This window comes from Lepidochelys olivacea (assembly GCF_965140295.1).
Source record: "Lepidochelys olivacea isolate rLepOli2 genome assembly, chromosome: 4".
In the NCBI taxonomy this organism is placed as follows: domain Eukaryota; kingdom Metazoa; phylum Chordata; order Testudines; family Cheloniidae; genus Lepidochelys; species Lepidochelys olivacea.
The window spans coordinates 45,474,234-45,490,083 of NC_140414.1; the positions used below are offsets into that span (position 1 = coordinate 45,474,234).

The 15,850-nt window shown below is 42.6% G+C and overlaps 1 protein-coding gene across 1 annotated transcript; it reads right to left on the minus strand.

Annotated features, from left to right (window-relative positions):
• Nucleotides 1-6,086: 6,086 nt before the first annotated feature.
• Nucleotides 6,087-11,627, minus strand: MAD2L1 (mitotic arrest deficient 2 like 1). The gene is made up of 5 exons (XM_084626242.1): nt 11,199-11,627; nt 10,741-10,887; nt 10,009-10,129; nt 8,892-8,995; nt 6,087-7,039 (listed from the first exon to the last, which is right to left on the minus strand). Exons 1-5 carry the CDS (start codon nt 11,269-11,271, stop codon nt 6,867-6,869), a joined length of 618 nt encoding a protein of 205 aa, XP_084482368.1. The 5' UTR covers nt 11,272-11,627; the 3' UTR covers nt 6,087-6,866.
• Between the last annotated feature and the right edge of the window lie 4,223 nt (nt 11,628-15,850).

Genomic DNA, 15,850 nt, shown 5'->3' on the forward strand with positions numbered 1-15,850 from the left:
GAACCATTTTAAACCTGAGCTGGCCTTCTGAATGTTGTTTCAACAGCAGTATAAGAGTGATTGATTAAAATTTGGATTCATACTAAATTTTGAGTTATTCCTTTCAGCAGAATTTTATAAAATATACACTGGCAGTGAGCATTTGCTGTCAGATACAGTGAACCAGGCAAAGGCGGTTTCAGCTGTACTTACATTGAACCAAATTGGCTTATCAGTGTGCCGAGGCCTATTGGTTATAGACAATGAAAGATTAAATAAAAGAGGCAAGGACCTTTTCTGTTGTAACTAGGAACAGACAGTTACTCAGGTCCAGATTTTTAAAGGTATTTAAATGCCTAAAGATGCCCACAGGCTTTTGAAACTTCCACCTGATGCCTGACTGGCTTTAGGTACCCAAGTACCTTTAAAAACTTGGCCCAGGGCATTGATAGCCAAGTCAGTGTGATATGTCAAGATGCTCCAAATTGGACCTGCAGTCTACATTACCATAAGCACTACTGAAGAAAATGCTTTGCTAAAAACCCTTACCTTTTTCAAGATTCTTCATTATTTTTAGTACTTATGTGCATAGTATGGTGGTGTAGAAATGCTGGAAAAAGAAAAGCCCATGACTGTATAGGCAGAAGCACACTCGTATACCCGTGCACACAAAACCCACCTCTATTAGAACGTTAAGGTGACAAAGTCACATACTCAAAAGCTAAGAAATGCCAGAATTAAGGTTGCGTGTGCCTTCATTTGGGTCCTATATATGCATGCATCTGAAAACCTTTAATTACATGATCACAAACTTTTTTTCTACAGGATCTCTCCCTCATTCTCTGTTAAATTGCCACCTAACCCTAGAGAAACCTAAAGTATCTCGATGCCTAAATTTCTTGCTCGCGACAGGCATACTGCTGCTTCAGCCTGAGGCCAGTGCCTATCACAAACACAAAAGCTGCAGCGGGATCCTCAAACCAGGTAAAGATAGGCGTTGCCCGCGCATCTTGCTTGCAGGGGCCGATCCAGTAGGTCACCTTAAAACATGCCTTCCTCCACATGAAAAGGAGTAAGAGAAGGCAGCCCCCCTTATAATTCTTTTAGCCTAATCATTACGGCACTCACATGGGAGATCCTGGTTCAGTTGCCCTTGTTGCCTGACGAGAAGGGATTTGAACATGGCTTTCCCACCTAACAGGTGAATGCCTTAACCATTGGATTCAGAGTAACAGCCGTGTTAGTCTGTATTCGCAAAAAGAAAAGGAGGACTTGTGGCACCTTAGAGACTAACTAATAAATTGGTTAGTCTCTAAGGTGCCACAAGTCCTCCTTTTCTTTTAACCATTGGACTACAGGATGATTTTCTCTCTCTAGCTCAATGCATATTTAGTAATTTATACACACTGGGCCAGCTACATTGGGAAAGGCTGAGAGAGGGTCCCCCCCCGCAAAAAATATACCATAGTTCAGTAGTTAGGGTACTCACCTCAGAGTTGGGGAGCACAAGTTCAACTTCCTTCTCATCAGGCACAGGGGGCAGTTGAACCAGGGTGTCTCACATCAGTGCCCTAACTACTGGACTATAAGGGAGGTAGATTATCTTTCCCTCCCCTGCCAGCTATTTTGTGCAGTTAGTTGTGCTCTGAAAATACCTGCCAGATCAGGCACTATAGCAGAGATGGGTGTATGGGGATAAGAACGCTTATCTTCATTTCATGGCACTTAAGTCCTTTTGTAGATTTCAGCCTCAGCTACTATAGTGATGAGCATCCTATAAAAGCCTATGTGGAAATTAACAATTCTGTCCCCAGAGCAGGGTTTGAATAGTATGCAATAAGTAAGGCATGGGGCCACTCATTGAACTATAAAGGAGAAAACAAAATAGTGAATAGCTACTTAAGTGCATACTGTCCAGACTGCTTAAGGCCAAAAGTGTCCAATAATTTTGGATGCCGAAGACCTGATTTTTCAGAGTACTTAGCATTATTTGGCAATTAATATGTTCAAAGCACGTCTCCTATTTACGTCAGTTAGCAGCTGTGGGTGCTTAGCACTTCTGCAACTCAGACCCCAGGATCTCAAGTTGGACCCTAGAAAAAGAGGTGCACACATACTGACAGAGTTTGGTGTAAGTGACTTACCTAGCATCACATAGGAACTCTGTAGCAGAATCCAGTTCTCTCGGGCAGCATTCAACTACCTTAACCATGAAACCATCCTTTCTCCTACAATCCCCTACCTCATTCACTATGAACCTTCCAATTTCTGCAACAAATGAGGCATGTGGTCCTAAAGACAAGTCTCCTTCACTACGTAGCCCTGATTCATAGCCAGAGCAGCTCCATTCTGTGTACCGAATGAGATGAGGGAGCTGTGGGGGAAAAATATGTGATCATATAATTAGACTGTAGCATAATGTGCATGCACAAGGTGTGAAAATAGAGTGCACAGGCAACCTTAATTTTGGCAACTCCTAATGTTTGATCCCTTGACTTTGTAACCTATAATGTTTGTTTAATGTACTTTATGTGGTATAATTTCCTAGCTGTTTAAAAAAAAAAAAACCTGAAGAAAACAGGAATTACTTCATGTGGCATCACATTAACATCCATCTGTGGCACCAGCATGTTGGAACCAATAGATCCACTGTACAACTCAAAGCAATCATAGGTAGGCTGCCAACATTAGAGGGATGAGAGCCATTTTGTCAGTAGACTTCACAGACATGTTGATTGCACAGGAATGGTGAGACTTCTAGAACTTGGCTTCCATTCCAGGCTCTATAGGGGAGTGTGCTCTAATACAGCTGTTCTCAAGCAGGGGGCCAAAGCGCACCCTGGGGGGCTGTGAGCAGGTGTCAAGGGGTCCACCAAGCAGGGCCAGCATTAGATTCACTGCTGCGTTGCTGTGCCTAGGGCAAAGCCGAAGTGCTGCTGCTCCAAGTCCCGCTACCTGGGACTGAAGCTGAAACCTGAGCAACTTAACTTTGTGGGGCCCCTGCCAATTGCCCTGCCTCCTACCCCAAATGCTGGCCTTGGCATTTATATGCAGAAAAAGCTGTTGTGGCACAGGTGGCCCATGGACATTTTATAGCATGTTGGGGGAGGCCTCAGAAGGAAAAAAGGCTGAGAACCCCTGCTTTAATGGACACAAACTATTCTGCCTGTTCCCCTCAGTCTTGACCTTTTCTTCCCCATCCTCTCAACTTCTGTCCCACCTCATCCCCACTCCTTCTGAGTCTCCTTGCTCAGCCTGCCCCAGCTCCCCCTCTTCAATGCTCATCAACTCCTTCCCCCAATCTACTCCTTTCCCCAGAGCTGATCATCCCATCTCCACTGTATTCAACTTCTGCACTGAGAGAAAAGGAGACAGTCTCCCTGTTTTCATAGGCTGCTGGCCTGCAGATACCAGGAGCTGCAATTGCAGGAAATGTCCCGCTGTCCCCCCACCCCTAGCCAGAGCACGCTCAGGTACCGTGTAGGGATGGCACTTGCACAGTCTAGTCATATGTAGGGAGCTAAGGGGAGCTCAATGCATACAAAACCCACATTTTTAGCTGTGAACTAAGATTTTTCCAAAGGCTTATAATTTGGACAAATAGGAGCAGATTTTCATAGGAATAGCCAAAAAAAAAAAAAAAAAAAAAAAAGCTTGAGCTTTTTTTTAACCTTGGTTAAAGTGAAAGTCAGCTATAAAGAATAAGGTCATTAAAGTTTCAACAAAATCATTTTAAGATTATATTTTTAATATGGTGTAAAAACAAAAACATTTTCCCCTAACTCCGTTCTCAGAAACTGGACTGTTGTCAGAAACTTTCTAAAAAAGTTCAGCCCACTGTGAAATTTCATTTCAAACCACTGAAGCTTGAGAAAGTTATGAGCGACTAAAGCAGTGTTTCTCAAATGCAGCCACCCGAGGCTTTTCTTGTGACCACCTCCTTCTGGGCTGTGGTTGTGGGTGGGGGAGAAGAAGAAGGCTCTCTCCCAGGGTCACCAGTGGGGATTTGGTCCTGCCCCCCCTCTGGAAACACAAACGCTGGAGGTGCAGGCAGCTGGTGAATGCCCCACTTTCCTGAGGGTGGGTGGGAAGCCTTCAGCCATGGGACTTTGGGTTCCATCCAGGCGATAGCTGGCTCTTATCCCAGGCTCACCACCCACACCATCATCCCCGGGCCCCACAGCCGCCCTCCCCATCCAGGTCTTAATTTGCCCCAGGACTTTTCACACCAGACGACTTACTAGCTAGCAATTTTTTTTTTTTAAAGCAACCAAAAAAGCAAAGAAACAACAAAAAAATTTTTGTTGTGAGAACCCCTGGACTAAAGATAACATCTTATAAGAGTCAGGCAACTTTTATGGGCAGAGCTACCAGCTCTGCCTATAATGTATTTTGGCAATACACAGCTTATAAAAAAACCCCAAACTTACTTTTTCTGCAAACAGGTAAGTAAGAATGACTGCATAAGGTTTTTCCATTCTAAATTTCATCATTCACACTCACTTTTTGGACTGAAACCTCTTTAGCTAAAGTTTTGGGTTTTTTTTAAATGAAGAGTTAAATCTAAGTTTTTAACAGCAAGAGATTTTTTTCTTCAAAAGAGCCTTATTGCCAAAATGACTTGAAGGTATATTAGAATAAATCTGATAACTACCATCAGAAGAGGTATTTAGCCTTCCTCTTAAATTCTCATTTGATCAGATTATTGTCTTGAAATTAGCACTCTACTCCCCTACAGTATGTGTGATAATGAAGGGGGGAGGTAGCTCCCTTTGATAGACACCCAGCCAGCCAGTTAGCTGTAAAATCCCTGTTGGTAGCTGTTCTTGACTTGCTTTACCTGTAAAAAGTTAAACGGTCCCGGTGGTAAAGAGAAAAAAAGGAGTGGGCACCTGACCAAGAGCCAATTAGAAGGCTAGAACTTTTAAAACTGGGAAAAACTTTCCCTTTGTCTGTTGTTCTCTGGGCTACAGGGACAGAGCAACAATGCTATAAGCAGAAATGCTGTGTAAGGTTTGAACCACGTATGAAGAAGAAATTATTTGGATAGGGAATGTTTAGGTAGATACAATCAGGTTTATTTCTTATTTTGGCTTGTGGATCTCCTCTGTGCTAACTCCTGATGGTTTTGTTTGCTTGTAACCTTTAAGCTGAACCCCCAAGAAAGCTCGTTTGGGTGCTTAATTTTTGAAATTGCTCTTTTAAAATCTAGCAAAAGCCTAAGTAAATGTAATTTTTTCCTTGTTGTTTTTAATAAAATTTACTTTAAGAACAGGATTGTATTTTTGGTGTCTTAAGAGGTTTGTGCTTGTTTGATTAGCTGGTAGCACAACAACTTTCCTTTGTTTTCTTTCCCAGCTCTTCCCTGGAGGGAGGGGTGAAAGGGCTTGAGGGTACCCCAAAGGGAAGAATTTCCAAGTGCTCCTTCCTGGGTCAAACGGTTGGGGTTTTTTGCATTTGGGTGGTGGCAGCATTTACCAAGCCAAAGTCAGAGAAAAGCTGTAACCCTGGGAGTTTAATACAAACCTGGAATGGCAAGTATTAATTTTTAGAACATTTGCAGGCCCCCCCACTCTCTGTACTTAAAGTGACAGAGTGGGGATTCGGCTGTGACAGTATGTTTGAGTGTTCTTAAGATTGTAATATGCACAGATAAAGAAAGTTGGATCTGATCTTAAAATTCTGGAGGTGTGCATCTTAAAAGCTGTCCATGCAACTTTGTCATTTTCTAAGTCTGCTTAAAAGGGATACTGAGTTGAAATAGAAGCAGTTTCAGGTACTATTTTTGCCTTTAAGGACCCTCACTCAATGTTCTTTTATATAAAGACCTACACAGAGCAGTGGATTTTATACACCAAGTACCACTAAATCATTTTTTTTTTTATCTTGTGCACAAATCCTGTAAGCCCATGCAGGAGTGAGACTTCATTCTAATCTTCAGAGTTAGAAAACTAACACCAGGTGAAACAAGTAACAGAAACTGCAATAGTGACGTTAAGCCTTCGTGAGGGAATAGTGTTTGACTTGCACAAATTTAAGGACATTGTCTAAGACGCATGAAACGTGTAGTTCCCAGATACTGCATAAATGTAAAAAAGTTTTCATTAAAGATTTTAGAGCTTTATTCTATAAAACATGAATACAAAATAAGACAAATATTAACATGAAGACATTACCCACAGAGTAAAACAATAGAGATTTTGGGTTTAGGCTAGAGTACAATCAATCATTCATATCCAGACCTTTCATTACACAGTGGAGAGGACTGATTTTATAATTTCTGTCCTGGAGCAGAGAGGTAGGAGGAACAGATGAGACTTCAGTGAATTAATTCCAGGATCATCTTCATTAACACCACTATCCACCTAAATTGCTATCAAGAACAACCCCTATTTGTCAGAACCATTTTTCTCAAGCAACAGTATATTTTTAGAAGTCTGTTAGTGTGCACCTATTATTATGAGATCATATTGAAGATTAGGTAACAGCTGCCATTCAAAAAGTATTCCAGGGCAATCAAAAGTGCATTATCTCTAAGCAGCCTTTCTAAGCCAGGTTTTAGAGGGGTTAAGTGTTTGATATTGCTCTTGGTGCTCCAATCTAGAATGGATTTGGCATACTGTTCAGTATAAGACACTGCCATATTCTTAAGTAAATCCTTTGTCTCTCATTAGAGGGATGACAATAGGTCAACAAGGCCTCAGCACAGCATACGGTGTAATGTGAACAAGAGAACTGCTTTGTTTTGCTATTATTTTGATCCAAAGTTGAGTAAAAGATACAGAAAAACACCCACACCACAAACATTGTTCAGGATGAAACTACAGTTCATAGCATCAGATTTACAAGGCGGCAGTTTCTGGACACACACCACATTATTCATTCCATCAAGGAAAGGAATCCTTTTTGTAGGCCACCATACTATTTACTTTGTGAATGGTGGTAGTGAAGGAACGAAGACGGACCTCTTCAGAGTTGGCAATAAACTGTGGTCCTGACTCTTCCCATTTTTCTGGCACTGCCAAATCTTTGTCTGTGTAAATGAGTAGGTCAAAGGCACCTGTAGGCAAAAGAGTTATCAATAGTTATGTATACCTTTCAGATGGGTTATGCATTTTCAGAGATTCCAAACCACTGACCAAAAGCCCCCTGCAAAACCCAGCTCATATATATGCTACACATAGCTAAACATGATGTGTATGTGAGGCTGTTGGATCATATTCAAGTAGTTCTGTATTAAAATCACAAATGAGTTTGATTCCCCATAGTTTAAATTCCAGGGTATTACTAATTAAGGAGGTCTCTTGGTTTTTGGTACTGTTTCTCTCCCTCTGTGTGTGAAACTTGCAAGTTACTAATTGTGTTAGTACATTCTAAGACAGTCTGTTCTCAAAGCAATTCTTTGTAACAACCACACACAGAGAGAGACTCAAAGCAATACTCTGTAACAACAGAAACAGCACCCAGAGACTCCCCGCCCTTTTGTTGTATTCATCTTGCTTTGTTAACAATTGTGATTAAAATAGAGAGAGGATGTATGTGGATGGATGCTTGGTGTGGATAACAACTGAATGATCAGGGAGGTGCCAGCCTAAGAATCCAGTGTCCATCGGCTGAAGAAGGCGTCAAGTGGAAATAACCAGAGGACCCCCGAAGGGCAGACTGGAATCCACCCAACAGCCTCAAGAATGGGAGAACCAAAGAACAAGATAACATCTTGGAGCCGTCAGGAATGTGCTATCTGCTGATTGATTCAGCAACAGCATGATGAAGCAATTCCCATAGACTGCCATAGGAAGAAATTCCTATAAAAATAGACTCTAAAAAGTGAGAACTTTGGGGTCTGATTCTGCAAACCAACTTCCAGGTAGGGCTGGTAACTATGATAACAATCTTGCAGAACGTGTGTGTGTGTGTGTGTGTATATGAAATTGTATTGAATATTATAGCTATAACTAACTACTTACTATGATTATTTCTGTATTCACAATAAATGGGGCATTTTGCCTTTTCCCCTTTAATAAGATCCTGCTGGTTTTTATTTTATTGGTATAACAAGGCTAAGTTAAAAACAGTGAGCTTTTTATGTTTGAAACATACATATATTCAGACTAACAATTTTCAATCTTCTTCTTAGCCCCTAAAAAGATCACCGAAAAACACAACCTGTGATATCAAATCTGCAAGTCAGTGCTTACCTTTCAGTTTTTACTTCATTTATGCAGTTCAGTAGTTCTATTGTATAAACAAAACATCTTGTGCAAAAGTTACTTGTACGTTTGCAGTACCAGGGCCTAAATATCCATTTGAGCCATGACTGTATTTGAGCATAGCTGTGAACTAACTTTTATAGACTAGTAATTTGCTATTAAGTTATTCTATAGTAATTTATTGGAGAACGTTTTTGCTATACATAGTAGGCAAACTTTTTTTGCCAAATATGTATGCCTAAACTCAGAGTTGAATTTTAAATTCAGTAGCAGGGTTCATCTCTTTTTTGAAGAGGGTCACTTCACCAGAAATAGCTTTTCAAATACTTCAGTGAGAGGAAGAGAAAACATGTTTAGAACTATTAGGACATTTAAATAAATGCTTTTCAATTGAAGTGAGATCGCAAACCAGGCATAGCATATAGTTCTAGATGTACAGTATTCACATTTAACTGTGCTTTCTTTGCAAAAGCACACAACTCGCATATAGAATGTTATATAATTGCAGAATAGACATTAGGTCAGGTGTCATACTTAAATCCTTCATTTTGCATTAGATTGTCATTTAAATCTACATAAGCAGTATACAGCTTATAATTAGAAAGGTGGTAGTCTCATTTTGATAAAATTTCAGTTCAGGTTTAAGGTGTTTTCTTCTACACAAAGTGTTTCATTAGTCACACAAAAGTTTGGAATACTCACAGGATGTTTCCAACAAAGGCAGAAATGTTACTGTGGCAGTTATTTGTCTGATAACAGATCGAATTTCCTCCTGGATAGCTTTCTGAGATTTCTCTCTTGGTACGCTACAAGAGAGTAATACATTGTCAATATAGGGGGGGAAAAATGAAGCTTTTGTTATAATGAGAAGTTTCTCCAAATCTAGCTCTCTCTCCATTGTTTAAAAGTGGGTTTCAGAGTAAACAGCCGTGTTAGTCTGTATTCCCAAAAAGAAAAGGAGTGCTTGTGGCACCTTAGAGACTAACCAATTTATCTGAGCATAAGCTTTCGTGAGCTACAGCCTGTAGCTCACGAAAGCTTATGCTCAGATAAATTGGTTAGTCTCTAAGGTGCCACAAGTACTCCTTTTCTTTTTGTTTAAAAGCGGTTATTATTCTTGCCATACAATAAAGGGACAGATTGTGCAATTGAGACTTGCATTTCTTGGGTGAGGGACAATTATTATATAGTACAATACAAGATGGATGGTCAAGGTTTGGAAAATATAACCAAAATGATAGTTTAAAATTTCAGTTCATTGTTCTTCCATGAAGCCTCTCAATGTTTAAGGATACCAGCCTCTGTCTCGATTTCCCTGTGATCTGGAGTTTATGGGGTATTACTGTTACCAAAGCAACTGCTTCTGAATATGAGAAATCAAGAAGCAGAACAGTGATGAAAAAACAAACACGTAAGTACCACCATGGAGGTCTATAATGGCTGCTGAAGTAGACTATATCTTTATGTAAGGAGTGAAGGAGAAAAAAAAAGGGAAAATTTTACCTTTTCTATGCAGCTCCTTTTAAAGTAAATGGGAGTTACATATTCATCTGAGATCAAAAAAGTTTTCCATTTGATTTACAGTGAAGCACACCAGTAGACCGAAAGCTACAAAATGCTGTCAAAGATGACCTGAGCTGGTGTGTTTTCCCACTACAGCTGGGAATTTTTTTTTTTTTTAAAAAGATTGACCCAGATTATTCTTTTTGCAGCACAGTTTATAAATACAAAACAGAGGGCCTTTAATACTAGCACCTAATCAACTACTAGCAGTAGTCAACAGGAAGGGTTTATAACAGTGTAATTTTGACTACATTACCTCTCATCCTTTGCAGTCTTGTCACATTCAATGTCAAACTGCCACCTTTCAAGAACATCACTGCTTTCAATACTAGAGATTACCACCACCAGCCTCTGTACTAAACACTTGCATAACCAGTCTGAAAGAAGCAAGAGAAAAATAACTTCCCCAAGTCAGAAAATATAGATAATGTAGTAGAGTGAGCCTTCATTAACCCCATTTACTAGCTGCACTAGTAATATTACGGTTTATGGAAAAGCAGTTAGAATGCTATGCAGTCTTCAGTTTGACTATATTAAGTTAGTGACAAGTTTCAAGGTGTACATTCTCTCCAATTCTAATAGCTAATCCAGAAATATAAAACCAATATGATCCAGAGAAGTTGGCTATGTAAATAGGCATGCTGAACAGACATGTTAAGACTAATGTAACCTCTCAGCAATTAATAAATTCACATTTGAGCTCTGAATGGTGAAGAGATCGAATACACGGCTCTGCCTCAGAAGACTGGTTAGAATGTATAGGTGTTTACTAAAATAAGGCGCTCCCCAATATAAACAAATAGAATAGGTAAATATAAATAAAACAGATAGTCTGTCTTGTCTCATAAGTGAAACATCAGTTCATATGCAAGCCACTCTCTAAAACCCATCATGATTCTAAAGAATTATGCCAGGTGAGGAAAACATGGGAGTTCAAAGCTCATAACATCGGGTGAACTACCACCTAGGTGCATTTGATCTGCTGTACCTTTTAGCTGTTCTACCACGTTGTTCAGGTAGTTTTTAAGTTCAGGATCTGTAGTGACGAGCAGAGTGAGCCCGTATTTCTGGACGCGCGTGAAGGTCTCCGAGGGATAGATCCCACGCTGATATAAAATGCTGTTGATGCCATAAGCTGAAAGGCAGGTAGAGTCGGCCCAGTCACTGGGCTCTCCCAGACGCCACCCGCACGCGCAGCCCCACGCTCGGCGGCCCCTTCCCTCCGCCGCGTTACCGGGATGGGAAGGGAACAAAACGCCGCACCACGAGTAGCTGGGCAGAGACGCAGCTCCCGGGACTCCCCGAGCGGTGTCCGGGTCACCGCGCTGCCTCGGGCTCCGGGCTCCCTCCCGGGGGCAGCGCGCACCGCGGTGTGCTGCAGGGACCCCCCCGCCCGCGCCCGCGCTCCTCGCCCCCGCCCCGGAGCCGCGGCCCCCGCTCACTCACAGAAGAACTCGGCGACGATCTCGGCGCTGCCCCGCAGGGTGATGCCCTGCTCCCGGCTCAGCTGCTTGGCCATGGCGCGGCGGCAGCGGCGGCGCGGACAGACGACGTCCGCACAGGCCCAGTCCCCCGCCCCGCCGCCGGCCCGTTCAAATCAGGCGCCGCCCCCTGCGCCGCGGCCACAAAGGCGCCTCATAGGCTCTCGCCCACCCTAGGTCCTGTAGGCGTCACGCTGACGCATGCGCGTTGCCCGCTGACACTAACAGTTCCAGCACGCGCCGCCTCTCCCGGAACCTCCACCCTTGCGCAGGCGCAGTAACTTTTTCTGCCTCGGCGGGCCAGCCGAAGTTGTCAGTGTTGCCTGGCGGGGATTGGGGAGCTGCACGTTCTATCTATTGCGGGGGCGGCTCCTCTGAACGCGCAGACCGGAGGGGGGACGCTGCAGCGCGTGCCCCCTCCGCGCCTTCAGCGTGGCGTGCGCGAGACAGCGTCGCGTCGAGCTACGGAGGGCGGCGGGGAGGCTTGAAATGGCAAACGCGCTGGGACGCTGCGCTGGCTGGCAGCCGCCGCGCGCGCACGGGGAGAAGGGCTGCGAGTGACTGCAAAGAGGGGGTGGCCATCCCATGTTTCCAAAAGCAAACGTTAGGTGCAAGCAAGGCGGGAAGGGGGGCTGCCGCGTCAGCTGCGGGGAGGGGGGTCGGACACTGGGGCGTCTTTATCCTCCCTCACACGTGGTTGAAGAGTTTTAATACTCTGGAAGGGGGAGAGTCGTTCGGTTAACATTACACATCCCTGTTTTCAGTATAGCCAGAATACATCCACGTCATCTCCTTTTTTTGTCTGCAAGACTCTGAATTTGTTTCTATACATGAGAAGTAAAAGCACAGCAGTTCAAAGGACAGGAAAACTAAGGAACATGTTTTCAATCCTGTTGAAATACATTCCCGTGCCCCGCATGGGAAAAACAGGTTTTGAAAAAGATGACCTGAATAAATATGATTGTAAGATCCAGAATCAGCATCTACTGGCACAGTTAGAGAACCTCTGGGAAATGTTCATACTTACTTTCATTAGAGACTCACACAAGTCCAACAGATATCTCTCCCACTATGCATGTCATCAGAAGCGCCAGTGAAGGGAGTTTGCACTGTGCTGCTCAGCCCTACCTCTCTCAAATCATTTATTAAGAGACTGCCACCTAGTCTTATCTGAATAATTTGCTTTAAAGTGAAGCCCAAGTGAGACTTGCTAGGTTTTAAGAAAGATTTGTGTCTGTGTGTTTGTTTTAGAGCATACAAAGGAATGTTTACATTCTTAATCTATATTCAGTTTACAAAATTTCAGTGTAAAAAGGGCTTTTAAAATGGTAAATAATTTTTCAGTTTAATCATGCTTTTCAAAATATGGATAACAAAGCTGTTAATAATTCACTAACTTTTCAGTGTTACATATATGTGCTCTCCAGTATACCATACTTCTATCATAGTATGTCTCAGATATTGAATCACTTGCTGCTTGAGACCCAGGGGGCTTTTCTAGCTTCCTGCTGAGACCTCTGGGAGTCCTACTAGGAGTGGTTCTGAATATATGGATGTCTAAAAGGAAGGTGAATGAGTACCAATGCTGGAGCTTTTGCTGGGTCACTTGGATCAGAAGGAGCCCACTGTGACACTGCACCCCATATTCCTCACAGTGATATGGTATAATTATGATGCGTTTTGTACAAGACAGGCCATGTGAGGTGTCACTGGAAAGGTTATGATTTGCTGAATATGATTATCCTATTTGTATGCTGTTAGGATATAGATATTCAGGCCTGTCTGTAAAGGCCTATACTCTAGGAATTTAGGTATATTCTTATCACTTGGCTAGTTAGAGGTATAAAAGAAAGAATCAAAATCACTGTCTGCCAGTGTAAGGTCCTTCTCTTACTGTGACAGTCTGAGGCCCTGTTCTTAGGCTAAGATCTTTGGCTAAGCAACAGAGGCAGCCATAAACTGGGAAGCGACTGGTCACATCCTCACATTCCAAACTAGTCACATTGAAAGAGGGTGCTTTTGGGCTGTTAGGAAGACACTCCTGTCCTGATAATGCCTATCACCTCCAGAGAAAGGGAAGTGCCTAGAAGATGTAAAAAGAAACTTAGTTTGAAAGCATCGTGTCTAGCAAGAACTCACTTATCAATAGCTGGGATGTGAAATCCTCATTTCTTTGTTGTTCTATCACTGTAGTCCCCATTTCCCTATTGTTTGTCTGTATAATCTCTGTCTGGTTCTGTGATTGTTTCTGTCTGCTGTATAATTAATTTTTCTGGGTGTAAACTAATTAAGGTGGTGGGGTATAATTGGTTAAATAATCATGTTACAATATGTTAGGATTGGTTAGTTAAATTTCAGTAAAATGATTGGTTAAGGTATAGCTAGGCTGAACTCAAGTTTTACAGGAAGTGAGTGTGTGTGTGTGTGCGGGAAATGGGAACAGGGAATGGGGGTGGGGAAATTGGAATCATGTTTTGCTAAAGGGGGAAATGGGAACAGGGAATGGGGGTGGGGAAATTGGAATCATGTTTGGCTAAGGGCAGGAATGAGAACAGGGACACAGGTGTAAGGCTCTGTGGTGTCAGAGCTGGGAAGGGAGACACTAAGGAAGGAAACTGGAATCATGCTTGCTGGAAGTTCACCCCAATAAACATTGAATTGTTTGCACCTTTGGACTTCGGGTATTGTTGCTCTCTGTTCATGCGAAAAGGACCAGGGAAGTAAGTGGGTGAAGGAATAGGCCCCCTAACATATGCATATATCATTTTTGTATCTGAAGTTATGAATATTGACTAGGGAATCTGTATTTCAAATGGCCTTACTCTGGAAAACACCCACAGTCGGCCTTTTAGGTACAACAATGAAGAAGCCAGACAGGGCTGATGGCCCAACAGCAAAGACAATGGACTGTGGAATAGCTTAACCTTCCTGTGGGTGTTTTGGCCAGCCTGTAAGCAATGGCTGCTATACACTGCAATGGCATGTGACCAGCTCACATGTTTCTGGATTGGACTCCATCTTGGGGTGTCAGTATTTTTCCACAAACTGGTCTGGGAACCAAGTTTTGAAACAAAGGGTTCCCACCATATTGCTAAAGCTATATAAGGCAGGGAATGACATCATCTGTTGTTCTTCACTCCCCCACACAAGAAGACTCCTGAAAATACCTGAGAAACCAAGACTGAACTGCGGGAAGTGTTGAACCCAGGTTAAAAGAATTTCTAGCCTGTGTGTGATGGATGTGAGGATTCCAAGCTGGAAAGCCAGTGCAGCTTGTCCCTTAAGAATCTTTAGCCTGCTTGTATAATCAACCAGGGTGAGAATTTGCTAATTCATATCCTGTATTTTTAGTATCTTAGGTGTAGTTTGCGTTTTTGTTTATTTGCTAGGTAATCTGTTTTGTTCTGTTTGCTGTCACTTATAATCACTTAAAGTCTATCTTTTGTAGTTAATAAATTTATTTTAAGTTTAATCTAAACCAGTGAGTTTGGAGTGAAGTGCGTAGGAATTGTAGCTTAAAGGACAAAGGCTGTTGCTTAGTCCTCTCCGCATTGAGGGGGAGGCGAACTCGATAATAAATTCATACTGGTTGGGGTTTGGACCAGGGTAGGACATTACAACTCTGGTGTCCTAGGCTGGGAAGCTGGTGGTTATTTTGGCTGTAGCCTCTCTATTGTTGGTTCACATGCAGTGGCTGATCAGAGAGCCTGCATGTAACTGCCTCTGGGTATGTCCCTACCTGTGAATGCTGGTGGAGGTGTATGACTGGGAGCATGTCTGCTGCTTGTCACAGCAGCACAGTGTGAGAGGGAGCCCAGGCTGGTTGGTCAGAGGGCTCAGTGATACCCCAGTTTCAGGTGGCACCCCGGGGGGAAACATGTCACATCCACTATTGTGGCAGTTTGGATGGAATGTGTCTCCACAGTACATGCTTTCTCCACTGCTGATTCACCTGATTACTGGTGCCTGTCAGGTCTGCCAGTTTGGCTACTGAAACAAAAGATCACAGCAACAATGCTTTAATCTGCTGATGCCAGCTTTGTATCAAAGTGTGCCTGACAGTAAATTTATGTGTGCAGTAATATCTAGATCGATACAGTTGGGTTAGAAACTGTCTTTTACAAATTGGCCCCGTGCCTTTTTTCTTTCTTCCTCTAGTTCTCAGGCATCATCATGTTCTCTATTATAGCCCCTGGCCTTGGTTCCCTCCAGCTGGCTTTCACATATTTTAAATGGATCCTCTGGCTGTATAGTTTAGGAATAAAGGGAAAAAGCAAATGCACTGTATGGACCAGTTGGACTAGGAGAAATGACCTTTCTGTTATTAAGCTTTCCATATTTCTGCTCTAGTTGATTGGGTACGCTTTAACACGGAAAAACATTTGGTCCAACTGGAACAAATTATATGTCTAGAAACAACAATCAGTAAGTTGCCTTCAATCACTAAAGCTGTCTGACTGCTTGGTTTCTTTAATCACCCTAAAGCAAAAGCAAAATCACAAGTGTGGGATAAGACGTCATGTCATACAAACTTAGCTCCTTTACATCCCCAATGACTCCCATGGCAATTAACTGAATTTTGGTGATGAAGAAATCCCTCTCATGTTGTCTCAATAC